Source organism: Strongylocentrotus purpuratus, unplaced genomic scaffold (genome assembly GCF_000002235.5).
Source record: "Strongylocentrotus purpuratus isolate Spur 01 unplaced genomic scaffold, Spur_5.0 spur5_scaffold_16, whole genome shotgun sequence".
Taxonomy (NCBI): domain Eukaryota; kingdom Metazoa; phylum Echinodermata; class Echinoidea; order Camarodonta; family Strongylocentrotidae; genus Strongylocentrotus; species Strongylocentrotus purpuratus.
Window position 1 is genome coordinate 33577856 of NW_022145601.1, and position 27970 is coordinate 33605825.

Genomic DNA, 27970 nt, shown 5'->3' on the forward strand with positions numbered 1-27970 from the left:
TGAGAAGGGGAAGGAGCTCTTTCTTTTAAATGGGAGCACTTATCATAAGGAAAAGGGGCACTTATTAGAAAGGGAAAGGGGTAGTTATGAGAAGGGGAGGGAGCTCTCTCTTTTTTATGGGGGGTACTTATCATAAGGAAAAAGGGCACTTATTAGAAATAAGAGGGGCACATGTTAAAATGAAAGGTGTGCTCATCCGAGTTTTAAAAAGGGGTAGTTATTAAAAGGAGAAGTGGCACTTCTAACAAAGGAAAAAAGGAGAAGCTGTCAAAGTAAAAGGAGCACCTCTCAGTTTTGAATAGGGCAATTATCAGAGGTGAAGGGGGCACTTATTAAAAGTGAAAAGGGGCACTTCTCGTACCTGAAAAGAGGCACTTACTAGAGATTAAAAATTTATTCAAGATAATTTCAAGATTTATGAGAATGGAAAATGGACATTTATTGCAAAGGAAAATGGGAACATGATGTCGAAGGAAAAGGGGCGCGTGTCAAAAATAAAAAGGGCACTCGTCAGAGGTGAAAAAGGGGAAGGGGCACTTTTACTAAGTAATAGGGGCACTTGTCAAAGTAAAAGGGGCACCTTTCCTATGTAAAAAGGGCACTTCTTACAAAATAAAAGGGGCACTTTTCCTATGTAAAAAGGGGCACTTTTGGGGTATCTGAAAAAGTGGGGGGCACTGTGCCCCCCCTGCCCCCCCCCCCCCGGGAGGGCCGACTCTGGTACGCGTTTTTCCCAACAGCTGTACCTCAGTAGCCTACACTTTTGTTGATAATAGGGGGGGGGGAGGGGGGAGGGGGGGGGGGAGCGAACTAGACTAGGCCGTGGGGGCAAAGAATAACACCATATTTTCAGGAGTTTTTTAAAAACTTTATGAACGAATTTTGCTTTTATTCGCACTGGTTTTTACTTTTTATCAGACATTTGATCATTTTTCTCAAATCTCGATCTTCATGAACTTAGTAGGCCTATTGCTGGATATAAAATGGTATTAGCCAATCCTGAAAAAAAGCATTTAAACATTTTATGGAAGAATGACAGACAGAAAGAAAGGGGAGGGGAGGGGAAGGAGAGAGAGAGAGAGATAGAGAGAGAGAGAGAGAGAGAGAGAAAGAGAGAGTGAGAGAGAGAGAGAAAGAGAGAGAAGGAAAAAAGGGGCGGGGCAGGGAGAAAGAGAGGGAGAGATGAGTTATATAATATCGGTATACTAAGATCTATATATTGATCTCTATGACTTAACCACTCTTTTCCTCTCATATTGATAAAACGTGTGTGTGTGTGTGTGTGACAGTGTGTGTGCGTTCTATTTTGTGTACTCAAGTTTCATAAGGTTTGTGATGAACAGAATATTGCAATAATTAATATGTTGAAATATGATCTTTGGCTTTTGCATCTGAAATATTCGGAATATTCTTCAAGTTACACCAAGTATAACATGATATGTACTATGTAGATATATTTCGATGAAAACGAGATCTGCTCCACTTGTTGTACTCATTATCTACTATTATGCCAGTCTTTTATGCGACAAAACCGATTAATTTTGCTCATTAATTGCTGTAAATGATTTGTTTGAACTTGTACAATGATTACAATCATTACATGATAATAGCTCTCTCATTATCTCTCACCAATCGGCTCATCAAGACAGGTGCATATAGGGATTTCATAAGACGTTAAATCATTGGATAGAATTTAGCGATGTGTCAACTATTGGCCAATGAAACATCTTGACACAGAAAATCCTTGTGGAGTTGGCAGAGAGGTCATTTTCCTACTTCCGCTGCGTACGTAGGCAGTTGCTTTCCTTGTACGTGCACAAGCTGCGACGTCTATCTCATTCAGGGAAAGAAACTTTTTATATTTTCAGTGAAAACTGAAAATAACAGAAAGTGGCGCAACCAAAAGGAAGAAATCCACACTAGGACGGATAACCCGGCAAACAGTGACCACTTCAGTGTAAGTTATCCAGTATTTTACGAGTTTTCATCCTCCAGATTTGTCATCTTATTCATTTATTGCGTGTTGACGTGAGTCGAGTCGACCGGGTGCAGTGTGCGCAACGCAGCCTCCACAGCCACGGCCGCGATATAGCACTGCGCTAGCTGCGATGCCAGCAAAAGATTTGACACGTTGACACATTTTCAGAAACATCTTAACAAATTGGAGTGGACTTCTTCATTGGCTTTTTATTGAAAAATTGTCTAATTTGTACAAATGATTTAATATGAACAATCTTAAGTAACATTGTAGGATTTCATAGCCACAATCTGATTTATAACTCAAATGCAGAATTTATAAAATTGCTGAAATCCGAGTCTGTGATGGGTGTGTTTGTGAATGTCTTGTGAGACTGAGTGAATGAACCTGAACTAGTTAAATTGTTTAATTTCAATGAATTATTCACAGTAAGTAGTCTATATTAGTATTAATGTTATCCTTCATATGGTAATAGAGTCAGAGTAGACCTATTCTCACTTAAATTAACTCCCTCGAGTCTCTTGACCTCGATCTACAAATTATGCCCCAAAAAAATTGTGCAAAAAGAAATTGAAGTTGAGGAACAAGATCATTTTTTGGCTCGTAAAGACAGTCACAGATTTATCATGGTCGTGTGTTGTGTAGAAATAGTAGTAGATGCAACCTTAGTAGATGACTGATTGTTTATTTATTGAATTTTTATTTATTTTAGATCTACTTGCAGTGTGATCACAATTTGTTTTAATATTTAGTCTTGACTAGAAATTGCTGAAAATCAAACAAGCCTGCTGTGTGTAGAACTATAGATTCAATTTATTTTTTTCTTCTTCCGATCCTCCTCCTTCTTTCTCCTTTCTCCTTCTTCTTCTTCTTCCCCTTTCTCCTTCTTCTTCTCCTTTCTCCTTCTTCTTATTCTCCTTCTCCTTTCTCCTTCTTCTTCTTCTCCTTGTTCTTCTTTTCTTCTTTCTCCTTTTTCTTCTTTTCTTCTTCCTTTTTTCTTCTTTTCTTCTTCCTTTTTTCTTCTTTTCTTCTTCCTTTTTTCTTCTTTTGCTTCTCTTCTCCTCCTTTTCTGCTTCTCTTTCTTTCTCCTCCTTCTCCTCTTCCTCTTTCTCCTTCCCCTTCTTTCTCTTTCCCCTTTTCTTTTTCTTTCCCCTTTTCTTTCTCCTTTTCTTTCTCTTTCCCCTTTTCTTTCTCTTTCCCCTTTTCTTTCTCTTTCCCCTTTTCTTTCTCTTTCCCCTTTTCTTTCTCTTTCCCCTTTTCTTTTTCGTTCTCCTCCTTTTTCCTACTTCTCCTTTTTTCTCCTTCTCCTTTCTTCTCCTCCTTTTTTCTCTTTTTCCTTTTTTCTCTTTCTCCTTTTTTCTCTTTCTCCTTTTTTCTCTTTCTCCTTTTTTCTTTCTTCTTCTTCTTCTCCTTCTTCTCTTTCTCCTCCTTCTCCTTTTCCTCCTTCTCCTCTTCCTGTTTCTTCTTCTTCTTCTCTTCCTGTTTCTTCTTCTTCAGCAATATTTTGACAGTCATGGCACTTTAGTTCACTATTAATATTCTTATTTTTCATGTTTGAATATTTTCATTTTGGAAAAATCTTTGTAAGCTGTCACGGCAGGCAAGTCATAGTCAGAGGTATATTCTCTAGTTTTCAGACACGTATTAATTTCGAGATAAATTCCATCTCCAAATGTGTAAACTAAATAGTTTACAACATGGCTTTCTCGGCCGCAGTACCTGTTCTGTAGAACAATTTACCTTTGGAGTTGAAAAGTACAACATCAGTCAAGATTTTAAAGTCGAAGTTGAAATCCTACCCTTTAGTTTTTAGTAATGCTTGTCATAAGAATTTGGCACTTATTCTGACTTTTATTTCTTATATATTTTTCCTTTCTTATATATTTTTCCTTGTACGCCTCTGCAGTCTGCATTGATGTTTTAAACTGATGGCGCAATACAAACGCCTATTATTATCATGCCACCAAAGTCAGTAACCCCTCGTAAAGAGGGATAATGCCGACTTTAATAAATGATGCGTAGAAGCAACTTTAAAAGAATATTTAAAGTGAAAATGCTCTTATTAATGACGTTTGTTTCAATTTTCAGTGGTGCTGTCTGACCTTGATCACGACCCTAGACCATGAGTACGGATCCTCAACTTCTGCCTGGTGGCAGTACCCCGGCTCCGGCCGTTGACCCCAATGGCGTCAACATTGAAGAAGAAGCGTACGAACCTCCCACCTACGATGACGCCTTTCCTCCGATGGAGAGCGCCCCCATGGGTGGCGGGCCTAAGCGAGGCCAAAGTGGACGCGGGCCGTCCTATGCCAGAATGGCAGTCAAGTCTTCCGTTGTAACTCAGGTCAGTCACACTCTCCATCATCTTCTACTCGTCAGTGCAATCACTATGAACATGACTTACAAAGAAAGAGCTGAGGACAAAATATACAGTTCCTCATTCTACCCTCAACAATTGCTGTGGTAGACAAAGGAACATCCCTTCACTGCTATTATGTAAAAATGTGTAGAACAGGTGTCACATGCATATTCACCTTATTACACATTTTTACCTAATAGCAGTAAAGAGGTGTTCCTTTGTCTACCACAGCAATTGTTGAGGGTAGAATGAGGAACTGTATATTTTGTCCTCTTTCTTTGTCTGTCATGTTCATAGTGTGAGACTCACCATCTCCTTTTACTCATCAGTGCAATATTAGTCATCCATAAAACTGGTATCTAATTAAGCTTCTTTAAATCAGAGCACATAACTCCAATATTGAACTCACTACATTGGCTTAAAATTCACCACCGCATATCCTTCAAAATTCTTCTCCTGTGCTACAAAGCTATCAATGGCTTAGCCCCCTCTTACCTTTCCGATCTCATATCCTTACGTTCCCATACGTCGTCACGAACACTTCGTTCATCTTCCACATTACTGTTAACACCTGGACCCCGCACTAACACCCGGTATGGTGACCGCGCCTTTTCAGTTATTGCCCCCGCTCTCTGGAACAAACTGCCCGCCTTTATTCACTGCGCCCCCTCTGTATCTCAATTCAAATCTCTACTCAAAACCTATCTTTGCAAATTGTAAATTGCAGTTGTGCGTCGGTCAATGGAGGTGCGCACCATATTTGTCTTTATTTAGTTGATTGCCACTGTTTTTCTTACCTTATCTATGTTACTTTTGTATTTTTGCTTTTTCTTCTAATTTAATTCTACGGGTTATAGTCTTCTCTTAATCAGAACACTGTGCGCTTAGAAACATCAGTATTAAGCGCCTAATAAATGTTATGTATTATTATTATTATTTAAAAATAAAGCAGTTGATTGAATATGAGCACATAGATTAGATCTTCCACAGCACTATACATATACCTGTATCTGCACAACTTTGAAAGTACGAAGATACACCGACAACATGGTGGCCGGTAATTCAACAGAAGAATAAGAATAAGAAGTTGATATAAAATTTGAGCAGTTGCAATCTATAAGTTTTGTAACTTATACAATAATTGATGGCAATATTAAATTGACCTCAAAAAGTGCATTTCACAACTGATAGAAATTTCTGAATGCTGTATATTGAATTGCATCCATTTAGTTAATTATTATTTCCTGATAAGGGTTATAAGTTGGTCTCAAGTCCACAAAAATCGTAATCATTTCCATAAGATTTTTAGCCCCACATATGTATTTGTGCTTTTATTTCTTTGATAGTTTTACTTTCATTTTACTGACTGTAAAATAAGAATTTTTAATAAGGGAAACTTAAAGAATTGATGATGATTGCTGATTTGTTTGGCATGAAATTAAAAAATTGCAAAATTTCAGTGCATTGATGTTTTTTGAACATCAATAGAGTTTGTTCCTCAAGATTCCATCTTTGTTTACATCCCTTTACATTGCAGGTGTTCCATGTGCCTTTAGAGGAACGTCGCTACAAAGAAATGAACCAAGGTTTTGGAGAAACAGGTAGTCAATCCAGCAAGATATGCACAGATATCATGAAGAAAACAGGTATGTACAGTAATACTTGATTAAATTCATCTCATGGTTAAGCACTTTATTTCTCACTTCTTCATCAGTGTTAACAGTATTTCATAATTCACCACAGTACTTTGTCTTTTGAAGCAAAACATGTTCTATCTGTACAAATATTTGTACCTGTGAGTGACTCATTTGTTATTGTTCTAAATAACATGTACATAATATTGTAGAAGTTAATGTCCATGTCCATGTTTGACTATGACTGTGATTGATTTGTACTTCAGATGCCAGCATTGAGATGAGTCTTGCCAAAGACCAGAGTTTGACCATTGTAGTGACCGGTAAGGAGGAAGCGGTCATCAAGGCCAGGAGAGAAGTCATGAACAAACTACAAACCCAGGTCAGTTTAATTATACTATTTTGCAGGTTTCTTCATTCATGTTTTTTTTCATGTGGGTGTCCGGATGAGTATCTTTAGGGTGTGTACGATTGGCCCCTTTAAAGAGAAGGTTGAGTTTTGGGAAGAGGTGAAAAATAATTTGTGAGCATTATCATTGAATTATGCAAGTGTGGAAGAACATCAGACAAAAAAATGTTCCCTGAAAAGCAGGGCTTTTCAAATGCCTTAATATTCTAATTATGGCATGTTACATAAAAATCGGGATGGATTTATATGCCACATGTTCGTGTAGTCCCATATACATCTTTTTGTGTACAGTGCTTGTAACTGTACCAAGACTGGGCCACATTTCTTATCATTTTGATGATTCCAGAACCTTGCAGTACACACCAATACTTATATGCTAGATGATTGATTCCACAATGTTTCTTTCACAATGCAATCGCATGACCAGAACTCAACTTTATCTTTAGAATAAGGGGTCCAGTGTGGGGAGCTCATGTGTACCAGTCATTGATGAGCCTTGGAATTTTTTTCATGATTTTTCTGTAGGTTTCAAAGATCACAGTAAGACGTTCTAATACATGTATCCTCACTTAAAGTCATTATTGCTCTCAGTAATTTATTACATTGTGATCGTATGTCCATGTATACTTGCAGACCTGCCAACCAGTACGATTTAGTACGATTTTTAGAAGCAAATACGACAGTACGATTTTCCTCAATAAAATACAATTTAAAAATAAAACTCACAAAAAAACGATTTTTTATTTTTATGTTTATGATTTTTTATTTTTTATTAAATTTAAATGTGTGTTTGTGTGCCATTTTCAATGGCAAAATGCCCATTCTGTCCTGTAAAGTACCTTTCATCGGCAATTTGGGGATGTTCATTGGTTCATCGAACACAACAGTCGGAACAAAATCATGCATATTCAACCAATGATCCATAACAAAATTTCTTCAGGTATGCAGGAACTGTAAGAGGCATTGATCCGCGTGATAGTCCGTGTTTATTTTTAAGAATACAAATTTTGTCAGTAAAATACAACTTTTGGGATTAAAGAATGCAGTTTTTGAACTCCAGAGGTTGGCAGGTCTGTACTTGCCATTCATTCTTACTGTGGAATGATACATGTACATGTAGAATGTTCCCAATAAAAATGATCAAGTGAACATTTAGAGGTGAGCAAGTGAGCAAGGGGGAATTTGTGAATTTGCTAAGGTCATGATTATATTGGTTGTACGTGTATGGATTATGTTGCATGAATTGAGAATGTGATGTGTTCATAAATCATCAATTCTACTTAATATTTTCCTTGTAGGCAAACATCACAGTCCAGATCCCTAAGGAACATCATCGTTTTGTCATCGGGAAGGAAGGCAAGAAACTGAAAGAACTGGAACAAGCCACCATGACCAAGATCACCATCCCAAACAGTGAAGAGAACTCTGATATGATCAGGATCCTTGGACCCAAGGAGGGCATCGATCAGGCCAAGCATGAACTACAACTCATTTCAGATGAACAGGTAGGTAGGGAGGAGGGTGATGGCGATGATGATGAGGTCGATAGCGATGGTGATGATGGTGTTGTTGACTAAGGTGGTTTTAGTGGTGGTGATAATGATTATGATGATGTTGTTGTTGAATTGGTGGTGGCTTGTGATGGTGATGTTGATGTTGAATTGGTGGTAGTTTGTGATGGTGATGGTTTGTGGTGATGATGATATTGATAATGAATATGACAATGATTATGATGTGGTAGTAAATCAAAGCTGGTGCATAGAGGTAGTGTTACAAGTGGATCGAAGATAGTGTTGTGAGCAAACGGTAAACATTATTATTTCAAGCATTGCAACAATACAAGCATCTACTTCTTTATTTATGAACAAGAAGAAGAGGCACAGAATCACAACCCCCCTTTCTCTCTTGTTCCTCTATCCTTAACAGGCCAAGAGAGCATTTGAGCGCTTGATTGTTCCCTACAAGTACCACCCCTTCATCTGTGGACCAGAGAACTGTTTTACCAAGGAGCTATCGGCCAGGACCGGAGCTAAGATCAGCGTGCCACCCCTTAGTGCCAGGAAGGATGAGATCGTAGTGGCTGGCGAGAAGGAAGGTGTGCATGAAGCCAAGGCTGTCATCCTCAGGACCTATGAAGAGAAGGTAACTTATATTTAGTTGTTCATTGTTGATTTCCATGGTTAGTGACTATTCAAAATGGAAGGCTTCCATTTTAAAAAGTTTTTTTTTAGGATACTTTCCAAATATTTAAAACATGTTTGCACTAGTTTGGCCAGGAGGAGTAGACCTCCCTGCGAGGTCACTGACAGGGAGTTATCTCATTAAATCAGCTCTCAATTAGCATAAGAAAAAGGGGATCATGGGGGACCAACATGCACCGATAATGCAGTGTTTGCTATATAGAGGGCACAAGTAGCTACAAGTAGTGCAGTGGGCCTTTAAATGAAGCGCCCATTAAACAAAACAGTTAAACAGTTTTCTAATATTCTGAAAGAGTGCTTTGACAGTGTTTTTCCAATGAATGAACATCATGTTTGTAGATGACTGAAGAAGGTTGTATGTTTCTATCCACTCAAAGGTGAAACATTTGATTCAATTCCTACCATTTTGGTGCTTGAGCAACTAGTACAGATTTCATATATAATTCATTGGAAAAAAAGATTGAAATTGAATTCCACCAATTTACTTCTCTCTTCTCAGAAACTGAAGACCACCACTGTCTCCCTGGAGGTGCGCAAGTCCCAGCACCGTTACGTGATCGGCCCCCGTGGTTCCAACCTCGCCGATATCTTGAAAGAGACCGGAGTGTCTGTGGAAGTCCCTCCAGCAGACAGCCCCTCCGAGACCATCACCCTGCGCGGTGAACAGGCCCAGCTGGGACCAGCTATCACACAAGTCTATGCCAAGGTAAGGTGCGACCTATCAAAGGTCAGGGGTCAATTTCACAAATGTTTTAGTTTTCATTTTCAGTTTCAGTTTTATTTTTCATTTCCAATAGAACAGTAATTTTGACAAGAAATCAGCTATACAATTCAACATTCAATAATATAATACACATGGTTTAAAGTTATGATATAGAAAGTATACATAAATATCCAGTATAATGGTTTTTAAAAAGTTTTTTAAAGATAAACCTGTGGAAATGGATGGATCCACTGAAAAGCAGAGCTTGTAAAATGTGGATCCCTCAAAATAATGACAAACATAATTTTTGTAACATGTTGATGAAATCCGGATTGCTTTCATAATAATTACATTTATTTTGGATGTGACACAGAATTATTTGATTTGGGGGAGTGTTTGGTTGTTGTTTAGAATATCTAAACTACAGTGTACATAGAATCATGTGTTAATGATAAGAATGGAATGATTTAAAGGGATCCGGTAACTTTGTCTTAGATCCTTTAGAAATAATCCTTGATTTAGCTCATGCTGCAATGATAATTATAAACCTTTAGGTCAGTCAGGAACTGAGAGTTTTGACTTTGCACACAACCTGTCAATCTGCCTTCTACATGTTCATGAATATACTTTGAAGGCAGAAACTTAAAGGAGATGTCAATGATGGACAATTTTGTAGCAAGAAAATCCTTTGCAAATGGCAAAAAATTAATGTTTGTATTTGAATAGTTCAAGGAATAAAGTTTTTGTGAATCTCAAAGTTTGCACATGATATATGCTTGCTTAAATTTCTGTGTTGAAAGTAAGAGGTAGGAGAAACCTTATTATAAGATGATGACGTGGATCCTAATCAAATGATTGGTTGAGAGCGTACACAAATGCTAATGACCGGTCATTAGTAAAATCATGCTATAAAACATCATTTCCTAAAACAAATAAAAAACATAGTCTTATAAAACAAATAATACATATCATTTTGTTCGGGAATTAGGAAAATTACCAACACTCGGTACCTTCAAAACAGTCCAAACACCCTCGGCTATCGCCTCGGGCGTGTTAGACTGTTCCAAAGGTACCTTGTGTGGGTAATTCTTACTATGTATACTAATACATCTCTATTTGTGTGTGTGTTTGTACAGGCTAACAGCATTAAGATGGAGGAAGTACATGCCCCAGCCTGGCTTCATCGATTCATCATTGGACGACAAGGAAAGAACGTCAAGAACATCACACAAAACCTACCCAAGGTCAGTATCATTCACGGCTCACAGTTAGTTGAAAAGTTACTGAAAATATGAGTTGATTTATAATTTATAAAAAAAACATATTGGGAAGTTTGATTGAATTTTTATAGGCAGCAATGATTAAAAAACAACTCCATTTAAAACTGAATACCCCATATGTATATGGGACTACGCGACACGTGCGCGATATCTATCAGGTCCAAATAGATATAATAATTTACCAAATATATCAATTAGTAGGTGGTTTCTCTGCAAATTTGTATGATCACGTATTAGTCAAAACATATTCTTTCACATGATTGGTAGTAACAGCTTCCATTTCATTTTTTGAGAGGGGGCGTTTCCAAAACTGGTCTTAACCTTTAATTACAATACTGCTACATGTTTGTTCTTGGTTATAGGTCCATGTGGAATTCAAGGAAGGACGTGACGTCATCGTCATCGAAGGACCGCCAGACGAAGTTGAGAAAGCGCGTTCAGCGCTCGAAGAAATCTCTCGCGATCTCCAGAACCGCCTCTCGTTTGTAGACATCAGCATTGATCCTAAATATCACAAGCACATCATCGGGAAGGCTGGTGCAAATAGTAAGTCATACATGATAGCAACAAATCTTGTGGGTTGCATTGTTGGCCAGCTAATATTCATCCAATATAAAGATGAATTAATTTTTTGAGCAGGGCATCTCTGATATTAAAGATAAACTTGAGTTCTGGTAATGCTATTGCATTGTGAAAGAAAAGGTGTGGAATGGATCAGAAAAGTTGATCATATGGCATGTAAGTTATGGTGTGTAATGCAAGGTTCTGGAGTCATCAAAATCATCATAAATTTGGCAGAGTCTTGGTAAAGTAACAATCACTTACACAGAAAGATGTATATGGGACAACACACATGGTGTTGGGGCTAGTACTACCCTGATTTCCTTATCTTTCTATGCTCATTACTCAGCCAGTATACATTTTCTTTCAAAATTATTTGGCACATGACATTTATTTGTAATCTTGAACATTCAGTGTAAGTTTCGTTAGATTCTGTGAGAATTCATTTTCTTTTTTTTTTACCAGAACTCAAGTTTATCTTTAAAATCATACAAATGTATATGTTAATTGGAGTAAAGCATGAACAGTAGTGTGATTACACTATTCAAATTGTGATTACACTGCTAAAATTGTATGCATTTAAGCACACACAATGTTAATTACACTTTGATCTCAAAATTCTAATAATCATCTTAATCGAAGACAGTGGAGGCCAAAGTATAACCCGGAAAGTGTAACCTGCCAAACTATATCCATGTTAAGCCATTTAAGGGTGTTAAGAACCACAGCGCTTTTAAACTTAAGCTGAAAAGAACAATACTTGCCACTTATTGAGTTAATGTTGAGTTATTGAGTTAATATCTTACATTATTAATATTGTAATGTATTGTATCGTATTTCATCATATTGTATTGTATCTGTATGTTCTTATGTTTGGGGTTGCTTGTTTACAAGTTTTCAACTTATTTTAGCAATCCTGGGGGTTGTTTCATAAAGAGTTCGTAAAGTTACGCATGAATTTACAAACGACTTGTATACATGTATGAAGTGCCAGATAGGATGCTCAAATTTTTTTCTGATTTTTCCAATAACCTCAACTAAATTATGGCAAAAAATATACTTTGCATTAAAAATGTTTGTTATAATAAGAATGTTAATCTACATCTGCACAGTTCAACTTAATAAATAAAAATCAATAATGATTGAGCATCCCATTTGGCTTCATATACAAGTCGTTCGTAAAGTCATGCGTAACTTTACGAACTCTTTATGAAACACCCCCCAGGTATTTATAATGATTTCATTTTGATTTTTATCTTTTGCCGCATAAATGTGAATTGAATACCTAAGAAAACTTCACCAAAACCAATTATCTTTAAACCTTATCAGTACTAGTTTAAAGGAGGGTTTAGACCACACTCCAAGGTCACTGGGCAGGTGGTTATCTCATCAACTCAGCTCTCAGTTAACATAAGAAAAAGAGGATCATGGGGGAACCAATGGTCACCAATTAGGCATTGTTTGTTATATAGAGGGCGCAAGTAGCTACAAGTAGTGCAGTGGGCCTTTAAATTCAATTTTTTTAAATGTCTTTTCTTGAATCAGTCACTCGTATCAAGAAGGATACCGGTGTGTCTATCCGCATTCCTCCCGATGAAGAGAAGAGTAGTAACATCAGGATTGAGGGAAGTCCAGAAGGCATTCAGCAAGCCAAGAAGGAGCTGCTCGAGATCGCCCAGAGATTGGTAAGAAACCTCTTGCTTGGTGTGGAGTTTATGTGAAATTAACATCTTTTAAAGATAAAGACTATCTCATTCTTAAATACTGAAGTCGCTCATAAACAAAGTTTTTCTTAATTGTATAAATTTTATACTAATCAAATTTTCAATTGTTTTGTGCCTTTGATGCCAATATAGGAAAAAGTTGTGCTTTATAAATCTAAGAATTATTTTCTGTGATGTTATATTGTTTTTTAAAGTTATTAAATTGATCTGTGCTTCATCAATTTTGGTGAACTATATTACAACTCTGTCAAAGGTTTTGTGTTTCTTATAAACTCTATATTGGACTGATAAACTGCCATTCAAACTTAATCTATTTAAAGAAAATGTATCATTGTTATTTTGTTGATTTGCAGGAAAATGAGAAGTCCAGAGACATTCTGATTGAGCACCGATTCCATCGCACGATTATCGGAACCAAAGGAGAATATATCAAAGATATCAGGGATAAATTCAAACAGGTGAGAATCTTAAACCCCCACCCATTCAATTTGATTGTGATGCCTCTTTCATGTCTGTATGGTGAAGAAAAAAAAAAACTGTTTTTGAAAGAAAAAATTGAAAGACAGAGAGAAAGAGAGGAGAAGAGCAATCTAAAAGAAAGGTTGTTAACTTAAGATGTGAGAGGTAACAATGTTCTTTTTTTAGGGTATTTAGTCGAAACAATACTTTATTTGTTGTTTGAAATTAAGGTGTCAGAGACCACTCAATTTTCCAAATAGTTTGTTGAATTAGCTAGCAAGTAGAAGCTTTTTGTCACATGTATGTAAGGTAATAGCATTTATTTGGAAGATAAAATGCTGAGAAAACCTGCTCAAATGCATTTAACTTTGCATCGCAAATTAGGAAGTAGAGCTGGCTGGAATAATTAACTAACATCGTGATTCATCACTCTTAAAATGCTAAACCTAACTTGACATATTCTTCTCTGCCCATGACAGGTTCAAATCACATTCCCAGACCACGGCAAACAGAGTGATGTCGTGACCCTTCGTGGACCCAAACAGGAAGTAGATCTGTGCCACCGTTTCCTCAAGGAACTCACCAAGGAATTGGTACGTTATTGAAAAATCTCCTCAAAAGTATTGTTGAAGGAAGTAGATTTCTTCCATTGTTTTTACCCACAGACTGTGACATAATTGGCGACTCACTTGTTAATGAGTATGGACATAAGCAGGGGACTTCAGCAATGTACTGCAGCAATCTACAGTGTACATCTTTGGGGGGGGGGGGGTACGAGGAAGATGTCAGGAAATGGATCTCTGCCATCATTTCCTCAAGGAACTCATCAAGGAAGAGACAGGTCATCGCAAATCTTGAAATCAGGAAGTCTGGACGTTTACTAATCTTTTATTGCTTTTTCAACTTCAGCTCAGGATATAATTCCTTGTCGAAATATCATTTAAAATGATATATGTATTAATAATATAAATATCATTTTAAATGATATATATATTAACCCTATTTTAACTGGGCTATTTCAGACCATGTTTTTACTGGGGGGGGGGGGGGTCAATTTGACCCCCCCCCTAAGATCTCTGCCGTTTCACCGCCGATCGCCGCGAAAATTTGCATGCATGTCAAGTGAAGTGTATAGAATACTATGGTAATTTCAAATTTTTGAAAAATTCACTCATTTGCATAATTATGGTAATTTATGCAAATAAGGTCATCAAATTCACATTTTTGCCCATAAATCATAGATTATTCATGTTTACGTATTCTTTTTCATAACATACATTTATTAGACCATTTGGAATAATAATGCAACACAAAAAATTGGAAGAGCCAGGTTATTCCTTATGTTATCTCTTGTTTTTATAATTTCTTATGTATTTCATTGTTTTTTTAACTTATGTATTTTATTGTTTTAGTTGTTTTATTTCATTTATAACTACAATTCAACTATTTTGACCCCAAAACAAACATCTAAACTTTAAACAAGACTGAATAACCAATGTTTTATCTATTTTTAGGAAAAATGACTTTTACATATGTTTTGTACACAAATCATGAAAATGAGCGATTTTCGGGCTGACATGCAAAGACAAAAGGTCACGTGACCTTGTAACCGTAGGTCCGATTTTCAAAAAAATTGTTTTAAAAGATGCGTAAGACTCGAAAGTAAAAAGTCATGAAAGAAAATTTTTATATCTGCCGCGGTTTCGGAGTAGTCGCGAAATTTCTACAGGGGGGGGGGGGTCAAATTGACCCCCCCCCCAGTTAACATAGGGTTAATAATATAAATATCATTTAAAATGATACATATATTAATAATATAAATGTCTATATATGAATAATTGATATCAGAATGATAAATGCCAAAGAAAGTTTGTTTTTGTACTGTCCTGAAACTATCACAAATTGTCAATAACTGCCATTTTGATGCAGAAAGCATTCCTGAATTGCAACAATTCTGTGTTGTAATTCTGTCACTTCATGGAAGGAAACTTCTGAACTGAACAAAAGTTTAATGTATGCAATAGTTTGAGGTATCACTATGTACAGAGACGTTGACCACTTTTGTAAAAGGTACTGTAATGATACTGTAACTGTTACATAAATGTTAATGGTTACTTGTTATAAAATCATTTTTCTTTCAGGTAGAGAACAACTTCCAGGTTTCCCTGCCCATCTTCAAGAAATTCCACAAGAATGTGATTGGTAAAGGAGGCTCAACCATCAACACGGTAAGTTCAAAATTACTCTATCCTTTTTTTGTTGATTGATTGATTGATTCAAATTTATTCCATTTCATATCAATGGTTTGCACAATACAGAACATAGTTGACAAGGTAAGTAGAGGTGTCGTGGACGAGTGGATATGTCACCGGACTGTGCATCTCAAGGTCCGCAGTTCAAGTCCCACTGCGGCACTAAATGTCCTTTGGCAAGACATTGATCTACATTTCCACTCTCCACCCAGGTGTTAAATGGGTATCCGGTAGGATGGGAAAGCTAATGTGCTTAGATTAGCAAGTGTGCGCTTGTAAAAATGATGCCTGGCTGGAATGCTCCCCAGGAAGTGGAGAATGTGCATACATTGTGTGCGGGTAAGCCTGAATCCGATGACTGGGGTAATAATGTATATATCTGTAAAGCGCTTTGAGAGGGCCTTCGGTCCTAGCTATTATTATTATTATTATTATGAAATGAAACAGGAACCTACTGGAAAGCATAGCTTGTTGATCCTTTGCCAATATCTACTGAGGAATAAACAAATTGCAAAAATACGAGCAGAAATCTGATTGGAATACGTGAGATCTACACAAATTGTAATCATAAAAGTTTGTTTTTCTGCAGTGGTTATCAAATTCACTCCTTCATTTTTTTCTCTGAAATGAGGTTGTGGGACGTACAATGTCCGTGTTTATTTTAAGAATACAACTTTTGTCAGTAAAATACAACTTTTGGGATTAAAGAATACAGTTTTTGAACTCCAGAGGTTGGCAGGTCTGCACTCTTTCCAGTAATTGATTTATAAGTTTGTTTGTATCTAACCTGTAATTTGTATTCCTGATTGTTTTCTAGATCAAGGAAGATACAGATACAAGGATTGAGATCCCTACAGAGAGCAGTGACAGTGATCTTATCGTGATCACAGGAAAGAAAGCTAACGTTGAGAAGGCTAAAAAAAGGATCATTGCCATTGAAAGTGAACTGGTAAGATCTCAAAAGAAGAATGATTTGAATGAAGTAATAAGGAATTGATTAATTGAAATGAAGAGAATGCAGATGAGACTTATTCAGTATCAAAAAAATTTTCCAATGTCAAACATTTTAAATATTTAAGATTTCTTAAAAAGTTGTCATCTCAGTTTCTGTAGGAGATGGCAGTGCACTTTAAAATGTGATGTTGCTTCATTCAACAGAATTCTAAGTTCAGACCATTTGAAAGTGCCTTTCCTCCTAATGTTATATGTTATGATGTAATAATGTTTGTGAATATATTAATATATACAAAAGTGTTGATGCAATAAAGACTTATGAACCGTGCTACGTCTTGTGTAATCAATAATGACAAGGTCGTTGCTTCAATGATTTATTAATGAAAAAGGAAAAAAACTAACGAAAAAGGAAGAAAAAAGAGAATATTCACAATGTAAAATATTAATCATGGTTCGATCTATTTTGCAATCAGGCCAATATCACTGAAGCGGAGGTGCGTATCCCTACCAAACATCACCAGTCGCTGATCGGATCTAAGGGTCGTCTGATCCGAGCTATCATGGATGAATGCGGTGGTGCACACATTCACTTCCCTAAGGAAGGCTCAGGGAGTGACAAGGTCACCATCAGAGGACCAAAGGACGAAGTGGAAAAAGCCAAGAAACAACTCATGGATCTTACTAATGAACGGGTAAGGAAAGGACAAAGATCTTTTGGTAACTCATATCCTACCATAAGGCTGTATGCACGCTATTGTTATCGTGCTTTGTACACACGAGCAAGCTACTGCTTTGCTGCTTCTTGCATGTTATAGCAAGCATTTGTAAAAGCAGTTATTGTTCATGCCCATTGTACTGTGCCTAGTGTTTCGCACACGCTATTGATACTACCATCGCGTTAATCCGATTATCTCAAAATAAACTTGGCACTGGGGGGATTTGTGGCTTGGCACAATGGGGATTAGCCCTGTGGCAGGATAAGAGTTAATGAAAGAGCACTCTATATTCCTGAAGGCTCTTGGATCTCATATGTTCCGTACTAAGTTCTTGTACAATGTTTCTTGACCACATTTGTCCCTCTTTGACCCAGGGGAGTGTTTCACAAAGACTAAGATCGACTTAAAGTTGGATTAACTATGGCAGGCCGTTCATGAAAGAGCACTCTATATTTCTGAAGGCTCTTGGATCTCATATGTTCCTTACTAATGGAGCATTGCAAGAAAGTTGCAATTGATTGCAAGTTGCTAAATTTGCAACTGATATTTGCAATTGATTGCAACTTAACTTCCTTGCAACGCCCCACTACTCGAAAAAATTTATTAGGAATTTGTTAGGATTAAAGTTTTAACAATTTCATTAAGTTAACTAGATCTAGCTTTTATTCCCCCACCCCCCCCCTCTCTCTCTCTTACTAATGGGGTATTGCGAGGAAGTTTGCAATACCCCATTAGTATATCTGTATCAAGCTGATTGCCGTACTAGAACTTGAATCAGCAAAACATTTCTATGTCACTTTTGTGTACACAATTGTTTCATCATCAGTTGATGTTTAATCATTTCTCTTCAAACAGGAGCAAGCCAGCTTCACCGTCGACGTTCATGCCAAGCCGGAGTATCACAGGTTCCTGATTGGCCGTGGTGGAGCAAACATCCGCAAAGTGCGTGAGGAGACCGGAGCACGAGTCGTCTTCCCTAACAACAACGATGATGACCAGACGCTGGTCCAGATCATTGGGACCAAGGAGGCTGTGGAGGAGGCTAAGAAGAGGCTGGCTAGTCTCATCAAAGACCTGGTAAGGATGATGATGGAGATGATGATGATGCTGATAATAGGTGTGGTGGTGGTGGTGATGATGATGATTGTCACTTGTTTGGTTTTATTGGTCCCATCATGTTATATATATGTTTTCTATAGATTTGCTTAGACACTAATGGGGGTTGCAAGAAAGTTGCATTTGCAATTAATTGCAACTCAACTTTTTTGCAACGCCCCACTAGTCTTCTAAATTTCCTAGGATCTTACATCTGACATTCCTACACCTGTGTGGCATGATTTCTCCCACTTTTGTGTACATGTGCTCTAAAACATTTGTGAAGAAGAATAAACATGTGATGCTCTTCGAGACATTAATACCTGAATCCTTATTCACCTTTACAGGACAACATCACCGAGGCTGAGATCGATGTGGACACCAAGTTCCACCGTCACTTTGTTGCCCGTCGTGGCCAGGTTCTGCGTGAGATTGGTGATGAGTACGGTGGAGTGACAGTCAGTTTCCCACGCAACGGATCATCTAGCACCAAGGTAGTCATCAAGGGAGCCAGAGACTGTGTGGATGGAGCTCAGAAACGCATCCTAGATATTGTGTCAGATCTTGTAAGTCCTCCTGCTATTCAAGATATGTATCCCTAAAATCTGCCCAGCAAAATATCTTTGTAGCACAACTTGATGTAGTTTATTCATTGTTTTTTATTAAGTATTATTGTCCATTTTATTTGCAGAGGGAGTGAAAAGTCTTACGAATTATGCTTTGTGACAAGATTACCCTTCTTAATGTTATTTGTTCATTCGAGAGGATAGTTTATCTTTTATTGAAGATTAGAAATTATTTACTGAACTTCAGAGTGTAGATGCTCCTAGAAATAAGTAAGGGGTTTACACCTCATTGTTTTGTTGCTCTAGTTCCAATTATGTGTGGTTTCATGGTTTCTATTTCTTTCTTATTATAAACTTTGTTGAGTGCAAGACAAATTTAGGCTCCCCACATTTTACATTATATATTTCGAAACTTCGTACTTATTTTCTGTACATTATACTTGATTTGAAATCTTTAAATTATTTTGTATTTTACGTTTAAACGCTTGTAAAAAAAAAAAAAAAAAAAAAATTAAATGCCGAACAAATAAACTTCAAAATCTTCTCTATGCCTTTATCACAGTGAAAAAAATACACGGGGGCTCAGGGCGAAATAGCCCCCAAAATGCCCAAAAGAGCCCCCAAAAATCAGAAAAGAGCCCCCTTAAATTTGCATAGGGTTGAATGCAAAACAAATTTTAGAATGTTTTTTCATGCAGGCAAGGTTGAAAAGTAGCCCCCGAAAAATAAATATTAATTTTTTCCCTGCTTTATCAATAGTATTCTTTGATTTCCTGCAATGATCATATCTTTACATCTCCATTATAGGTTCAGCAAGTCTCTATTGAGTGCATCATTCCTCAGAAGTTTCATGGTACCGTCATGGGACCCAAAGGCTCTCGCATTCAGACGGTCACTCAGGAGTTTGATGTAGCCATCAAGTTCCCTGATAAGAACACTCCCCCTCCTGCTCCTCCTGCTGGTAAGTCAATCATGCAGAAACAGTTTTTTTGGAGGTAATTCCTATGTACAACAATTTTATTCACTAGTTTTATAAATCAGTGTACATTTTGAGCTCCATGGGCTCTTGTGTACCCCAATTTTTTTTTTTTTTTTTTTTTTTTTTTTTTTGGGGGGGGGGGGGAGTTAAGTCTGATTTGATACAGTAGAGAATGTCATTCGGATGATTATTTCCCTTTTTGTAAAATGATGATTTAGATTAACCAAAAATACAATCCCACCACCCTAACCCCACAATAAATAAAAATATATAGATTACCGGTGATAAAATATTACCATCTTGTGAAGAGGAGAAGTGTGAAGTGTGTTAGGAAAAAGAAAAAGAAATCAAAATTTCATTTAGTTATATTAAACATTAACATTCATATACAGTTCAAACTTAAAATGTCTAAATGTAGTTTTTATGAAGTAGCCGGAAGCATTATGTTTTTGGGTTGTCTGTCCGTACATAACTACGTACGTACGTCTCGTGATTGAACCGATTGATGGATTCCCGTCAAACTTTGGTGATTTGTGTATCTTGCAAAGCCACTGAACTGATTAGATTTTGGGATCACACAATCACAAGTTGTATTATCTAACTAATGACTTGACATTGTTTCATCTTACAGCCCAGCCAGTTAATGGCGAGACCAACGGTGAGGGTGGTGAGGAGACTCCAGCTGCTCCTGCTCCAGCTCCTGGTCCTAAGAAACAAGATATCATCATGATTACAGGAAAGAAGGATAACTGTGACAAGGCCAAGGAAGCTCTCTTGGTAAGAGAATTCAGGAGTAGCGTTTCTTTCTCAGAAGCTTGGTTGAAAGGTTTCATAATTCGCTGACAAACAGACTTGGTGAAAATACCATTGATGGGTGTACAAGTCTGCATAAAGCAAATCCGTAGGCCAATCAAGTAATACCCCCTCATCTCTTAGAGAGACTTGGCCATTAGAGTCTAATGTCTTTTAGCAAGACATTAGTCTACATGTGCCACTCAATACCCAAGAGAGAAATGGGGACACGTTTGGATGACAAAAGCATTCGTGTTAGTAATTGCCTATGCCCTCACGGTGACCATATGGTAGGAATACTCCCATGGGAGTGGAGATGGTGCACATTGTGCGTGAATGAATCCAATGACCAGGGTAATAATATCTCTATTCCGTATTAAGCTCTCTATAAATCCAGATTATTATTACTAGTATTAGGGTGATGCGAATGTCAGTTATATTAATCACAAGAAAAAGGAGGAGAACTAATGCAGAAAAAAGAAGATGGTACAATGAAATACGAGGAAGAAGTGATTAGATGCTGAGTAAAACGTCATTTCCTACATACTAGCTGTGCATGGGCAGATGAAGGTCATTTGTTCTCAAATTGTAAATCCATCGAGACATATTGGTATCGTGCTCATGAAGTTATGTAATCAGTATTCATTTATGCACTAACAGTAGATTTATCTGATACACTGGTGGAAGTATTCTTCTCAAGAGGCAAACAAAATATGTCCATGAAGCACTTTCATCACTTCGGCAGTGATTATTCTAAAATGCACAAGTGGGACGTATCCATCGTGTAAATGATCTTTGGATATTTTGGGGTCATGGATTCCTAAGCTATTTACGAACAGGTTTATTGCATTGTTTATTTTGTCTCTTCAGGCTTTGGTTCCAATCACCCAGGAAGTGAATGTTCCCTTTGACTATCATCGTTACATCATTGGAGCTAAAGGAGCTGGTGTGAGACATCTGATGGAAGAAAATGATGTGAGTGCAACTAGACTTGAATCAACCAGTGCTCGAGTCTCAGCCCCACTTATATTCCCATGCTATCAATGCTACAATATGATATATTAATTTATTTGATATGAAAATTTTAAATTTTATATTAGAAATATGTGAACAGAAAATGACTCTAAAGAGAAATTCATTTATCAAACTCTATTATAAAAATTATATAATTGGTATGTGTTTCTCACTGGTTTAAAATGAAAAAATAATTAGTTCTCAGGTGATGAAAATGATTTGAATTATGATATAGTAATTATAACTTGAGAAATACTATATATTGGGAATCATCCTCATTCAATTTATGACCTGTTTGCAAAAATATACAATCATGATACAAAATATAGTTTGGCAATTGTTATGTCAAAATACTTAGTCAGAGATTAAGTCTTTGGAAAGTGTGTGTAATACCAATATCAAATGGCACAAAATAAATACTTTTGTTTTGCTTCCAGGTGAACATTGCCATCCCACCTGCCAGTGAGCAGTCCGATGTTGTGATTGTGAGAGGTACACCTGTCAATGTAGCCCGAGGTGTAGAGGCTCTTATCAAGAGAGTCAGGGAGCTAGATGATGAGCAAGAAGACAGAGTAAGTATAGGTTACTAGTCCTTTCTCTACCACATCAACATTTTAAATGTACACTAGAAATCAAATCTAATTGAGAACATAATGGCTATCTGTATGCTTATCAGTTAATGAGACATCTCTTTCCCCGTTTTTGCCATACATACTGATATAACTCCCATTCCATGACTGTGTAAGATAAGCAGTACTTTGAAATACTTTCTGCCAAATATTATTTCCGGCTGAGAAATGTGTAGACCTACAAGCATGTATTATTTGCGATATTTTTATCAGTTTTCTCAAGTCTTTGTTGTGTTCTGTCTTATTCCTGCTTACTAGAACCTGTTGGTTGTTGTTATTGTTATTGTTCATATGATACAGTAAAAGAATAATTAGGAGATTTATTGTGAAATTTTCCCCAACATATATTTATTCATCCATCCATCCATTAGATAGGTGGGAATGGCTAAAATCATGACTGCAATTTCGACCAATCAAACCACTAGATTTCTAAAGAGAGGTATATAATATCTGTTGGTTGTTGTTGTTATTCATATGAAACAGTTTAAGAATAATTAGGAGATTCATTGTGAAATTTTTCCTGACGTATATTCATCCATCCATCCGTCAGACGTACTTATGACTAAATATTTATCTCCCTAAATCTCATCCTCCCAGCGTCTCAAGTCGTTCACTGTGGAGTTGACCGTGGCTCCTAAGTACCATCCTAAGATCATCGGCCGTAAGGGAGCGGTCATCGGTAAGATCCGCATCAAGCATGAGGTCAACATCCAGTTCCCCGCCCGTAACCAGGAGGAACAGGATACCATTAAGATCATGGGATACGAGGCCAACGCTGAGGCTGCAAAGGAGGAGATCCTAGCCATCGTCAAGGAATTGGTGAGTAATAATATTAATAATAATTAATATAGGCATTTCTATATCGCCGTCTATCTAGAAATTCTATTCTGAGGCACATTTATTATTACCCCAGCTTTAGCCTAGCTTCCATAACAGCGCTCGAGCATTCCAAGGATTTAATACCTGCCAGGTACCCATTTACCTCACCTGGGTCTAGTGTTTCAAATGAAGATTAATGCCTTGCCAAAGGACATTAGTGCCGTGTCGGGGATTGAACCACAACCTTTGAATTTCAAGTCGAGTGCTTAAACCACTCGACTACGACACTTCTACAGTCGTACATCTTTAAGTCGAGTGCTTAAACCACTCAACTACGACACTTCTACAGTCGTACATCTTTAAGTCGAGTGCTAAAACCACTCGACTACGACACTTCTACAGTCGTACATCTTTAAGTCGAGTGCTAAAACCACTCGACTACGACACTTCTACAGTCGTACATCTTTAAAAGAAATCTTGTTGTGATAGGAAACAAGGAGGGCTCGACACTAACAGGCGCCCCGGGTCACATGGGCGCTCCAAATTGAGGATCGGATCCCCCAATTTTGGAGTTTTTTTTCATAAGGCTAATGCAAACAGATTGTATAAAGTTCTATCCGGAACCCATTCCAAAAAAGTTTGTGTGGAGACCTGGATACAAGTAATAAATAGGATGTTCTTACTCACAATACATGCTCTCGCGTTGCTTGATACAATCATCAAACAATTTGGTATTTAGTAGAAGTTGATATGTAAGGACTGAGCCTTGGTATTTCAGCTACATCATTTAGAATGCTTATGGTGATGCCCTCCTGAATAAGGCACTGTAAAACAATTTTTCTGAGAAATTATACTTCTGGCTGTAGCGTACACAGTATTGCACTGCACAAGTGAACATATTCCTTTCATAGGGAGAAAGAGGAAATAGTATCTACTAATGAGCACCTCCAACAATTGAAGAGATGGTGAGCTAAACTGCACAGAATGGTTCCTTTTGATGTGTGAAAACTGTTTGGTTATAGAGGTGTCAGGTGAGCATTCTTAACTCTAAACCTCAATTGATCTCTCATGAATATCATTCCTTTACACCTTCAGGAGGACCAAGTCTCTGTTGAACTGGCAATCGATCATCGCATCCATCGTCGTTTGATCGGCGCTCGTGGCAAGGCCATCAACCGTATCATGGACGAGTACAAGGTTGATATCCGTTTCCCACGGGAGGAGGATCCTAACCCTAACGTCGTCGTGGTTACTGGTGATTCTGACAATGTGGACGAATGCTGCGACTATCTCAAGAACCTGGAGGAAGAATATGTAAGTAGGATGTCTGGAGTCCATTTAGTCTGACAATAGACCGCTTCACGGTTAGCACATGTCCCAAATGACCCCAAATATCCACAGATCTTCAAAACATGCGGAGGTCCCACTTTGTCCACTTTGTAATAATCACTCCTATGAGGGTCCTTTTTAATGATTTCTGAGTCTGCTATTTCAGTTGAAACAGGAACAAAGAACATCGGAATGCCACCTCATAATAAATCAGAATGTAGATTCTACAAAAAGGCTTATTGATGGGTATTATTGATTGATCATTATGGAAAATTATCTTTAATTCTTTTACTTCTGTAACATCTCTCTGTGCTGCAGAATAGTCTACTGGATCCATGGTGCATTATAAATGCTGTATTTAAAAAAAAAAATTGAAACCAGATGTTTCTGCATTTGTCGATAAATCAAATACAAAATATTCAAATAACAATAGTATATAATTTAATTGATTTACATAAAGAGTGGCAACTGAAATGCACACACCAAAAATGCATATATATATATATATATATATATATATAATCAAAAACTTGAAAGTATGGAGGTAAGTCAAACTGTCAAAGAATCAAGATAAATAAAGAGGCTAACTATCATAAGCATGAATGATTGAGTCGATAGCAGCCGGTAAGGGGAGGGGATACATAACGCTATTAAAGGAGTATGTAGGATAATAGAGTGTCACTTATAAACATTTTGTTCAGAGTATCTAAATAAAAAGTGGAAAGTAAAGAAAGTATTTATTATTAAAATGTTAATTGAATGGTTTTATGTGTAATTCTTTGTGATAGATGATGGATGTGACTGAGACCGAAGAGATGCAGCAGTACATCCGTGGTCCCAGCCGCCGAGAGGAAGCTCCTAAGAACACTAGCAACAGCGGCTTCGTCATCCGTGATGCCCCCTGGAGTAACCCACCGGACACCTCTAACGTCAATGAGTTCCCATCTATGGGTGGACCAGCCCCAGGGCAGGCCCCAGCAGCCCCCAAACCAGCCCCTGCTGCTGCCTCCTCTGCTCCTCGCTGGGGACCATCCTACAAGCGCTAAAGAAATGAAACCAAGCATGGTGGTCACAACCCTCTTTCCTGTAACAATCCCTATATATCATTTGAGAAAGAATCAAAGAAAAGTGGGAGAATGCAACCTAAACAGATAGATAATATAACTGCCTCTTGGAGAGAGACAAAGAAATGTGGTTGAGAGAAACCGTTAATAATCACCAGTATTTTCTTTTGGGAACAGGAACATACTTATATCTTGATTCGTAGTTTAGGGGAAATCCCTCTTGTAATGCCACATGTGCATCTTATAGATTTTTCAGAGGGAGTCAATGAAGTGACTGGAAGATCATGTGACATCGTGTCACTGCTCTTCTATTAAGTGTCTTTGCCTTGAGTAGATTTCTTAGACTCAACATTTTAGCTAAGATTGTTTAGCCTAACATTCAATGTTATTCAATTTGATGACAATTTTAAAACAATCCATATTTTCTCTTTTAGTTTCTTTGTTTCCTTCTATTTTAAGTGCACTTTACTTTCATGAGTATATTGATATAGATATATCATTAGTTTAGTAATTTATATCCTTTTTCTTTGTCCATTTGCCAATTTTATTTAAATCTAGAAATCCTTTCATTTTGTCCTACTTTCATTAAAATGATCTTTATTATTGCATTACATCTTGATGTGCTGGACATGTTTTATTGAATTCCCAAAATTTACAAGGACATGTAATTTAATACAAATTTTATTTTGTGATAACAGGCAGGTAAAGTGATTTCATTTAATGTTTCAATCTTAAAGGCTGTTTTATACAGTACTTTAATATGTGACTGCCGTAATTTTCTTACAAATGGAAATATTTATTGTGATTTAATCTTTAGCATAAATCTCTCACATTTTACAATGTCTTTGAAGAAGGCTTGTAGCATAAGCTTTGCATCACATATCACATTTAGTATTATTCTATTAGCAATACATATCGTAGACAGATTTATGAGTTTGAGTTATTCTCTTGAGTAACACAAAGCCTCTGTTCAGATCACTTTATTGTGGGGAAAATACCATTCAGTCTTTTTATTATGTAAGTACAAAATTGAATGTTGTATTTTTGTAATATTCTAATGATATGCATTTTTTGTTGGTTTTGCATAGTGTAACAAAATCCACAGTATTGGAGAGTTTGTTTCTTTTAAATTCTAAGTTTTTCTTTATCGATAGACCAAATTGATGATACAGCAAACGTTAACTGCCATGCTGCATGTGTGTGGTCATATAATGATGAAATGTCATAGTTTAGGTAAAACTCTGTTTTGAGATGAATTTGATTTAGATACTTCTCACTTTGAGAATGTTGTCATTTTATTTTGATAAAGGGAAGCCTGTGGTTTTGTTTGTTTAAATGATACAATTTGGTTTATTTGTTGTAATTTAGGAGTAGACTGTAGTTCTCGTAAAGTGAACAGACTGAGATACGCAAATATTTAGAATGAGAAGAAGTCATTGATTTTTTTAGCAATCAAATAATGCAAGTAGGGAATTTATCCAGTATCTCTCTACTGAACAAGTGTTAATTGACGTTTCTCTTTATAAGAGTATCTTGTAAAAAATCATTGTTTGTTTCATATTATTCTTAGCCAAGAAAACAATTCTTAGTGCAATTCACAGGAACATGTGAATTTTTGAGCACATTTGATAAGTTTGAAAAGAGATTGGTGTTGGTGAAAACATTACTTAGGATATGGCTTTTTCTTAAGATCTCGTAGACCTTAATTTTGCGGTAGAAGTTATACGTATATTTTCTGAGCATAACCTGTTTTCAATATCTTTCATTTCATTCTTTATATTTACGTCGTGTTTGAGTGGGAGATATTATCAGTAGAGTTACGATGGTATATATAGGGATATTTTATTCACTTGCTTTAGCATGGACAGAAAAGTGTAGCTTATTTTTCTTCTTGAATGAATTTTGATGTTTTTCTTTTTTTCCTCATGAGATTGTGATGTATTATGCATTGTATGATGCAATGCAAAAACTAGATGAAATTTATTTGAAAGGAGGAAGGGGATCCCTTTCTGTACTTACAGTTTATACAAAGATATATATGTATATGTAATTACCTGAATATGATATGGGTAGAGGTAGTGATTTTTTTCAATCTGAAAATTTTATATCATTGCGTTAATGAAATACAGTAAAGTTGTAAAGAAAGCGTGGTGTTACAGGAAAAAGAAAAGAAAAGAAAAGAAATGAAAAGACAATTATGTATGAAGAATCATGCATGTTGAAGTATATGTAAAAAAAAATGTATTCTTAACACATGCGCAAACTGCTTGGTCTCGTTGACATGTATCTTACTTTAACAGAAGGAAAACAAAATCATATCTTTTTCCTCATGAATGATTTGTATGCCAAAATGTAAGATTAATAAACCTATGAATGCCACTGTCAACACAATACATGAATATTCCTAGTTTGTGCTTTCTTTCAGATGCTTCCTTTATGCTCCCTTTATGCTC

General features: G+C 36.8%; 1 protein-coding gene across 1 annotated transcript; it reads left to right on the forward strand.

The window, feature by feature from the left end:
• The first annotated feature begins 1783 nt into the window (after window positions 1–1783).
• On the forward strand, window positions 1784–27910 carry LOC587697 (vigilin). The gene is made up of 24 exons (XM_787409.5): window positions 1784–1957; window positions 4067–4322; window positions 5875–5983; window positions 6238–6353; window positions 7679–7885; window positions 8307–8522; window positions 9081–9287; window positions 10421–10528; window positions 10927–11110; window positions 12671–12810; window positions 13203–13307; window positions 13788–13901; window positions 15450–15536; window positions 16378–16509; window positions 16988–17206; window positions 18086–18307; window positions 18673–18891; window positions 19699–19852; window positions 20502–20647; window positions 21533–21637; window positions 22114–22248; window positions 22903–23124; window positions 24220–24438; window positions 25242–27910. Exons 2-24 carry the CDS (start codon window positions 4101–4103, stop codon window positions 25497–25499), a joined length of 3846 nt encoding a protein of 1281 aa, XP_792502.1. The 5' UTR covers window positions 1784–1957; window positions 4067–4100; the 3' UTR covers window positions 25500–27910.
• Window positions 27911–27970: the final 60 nt, after the last annotated feature.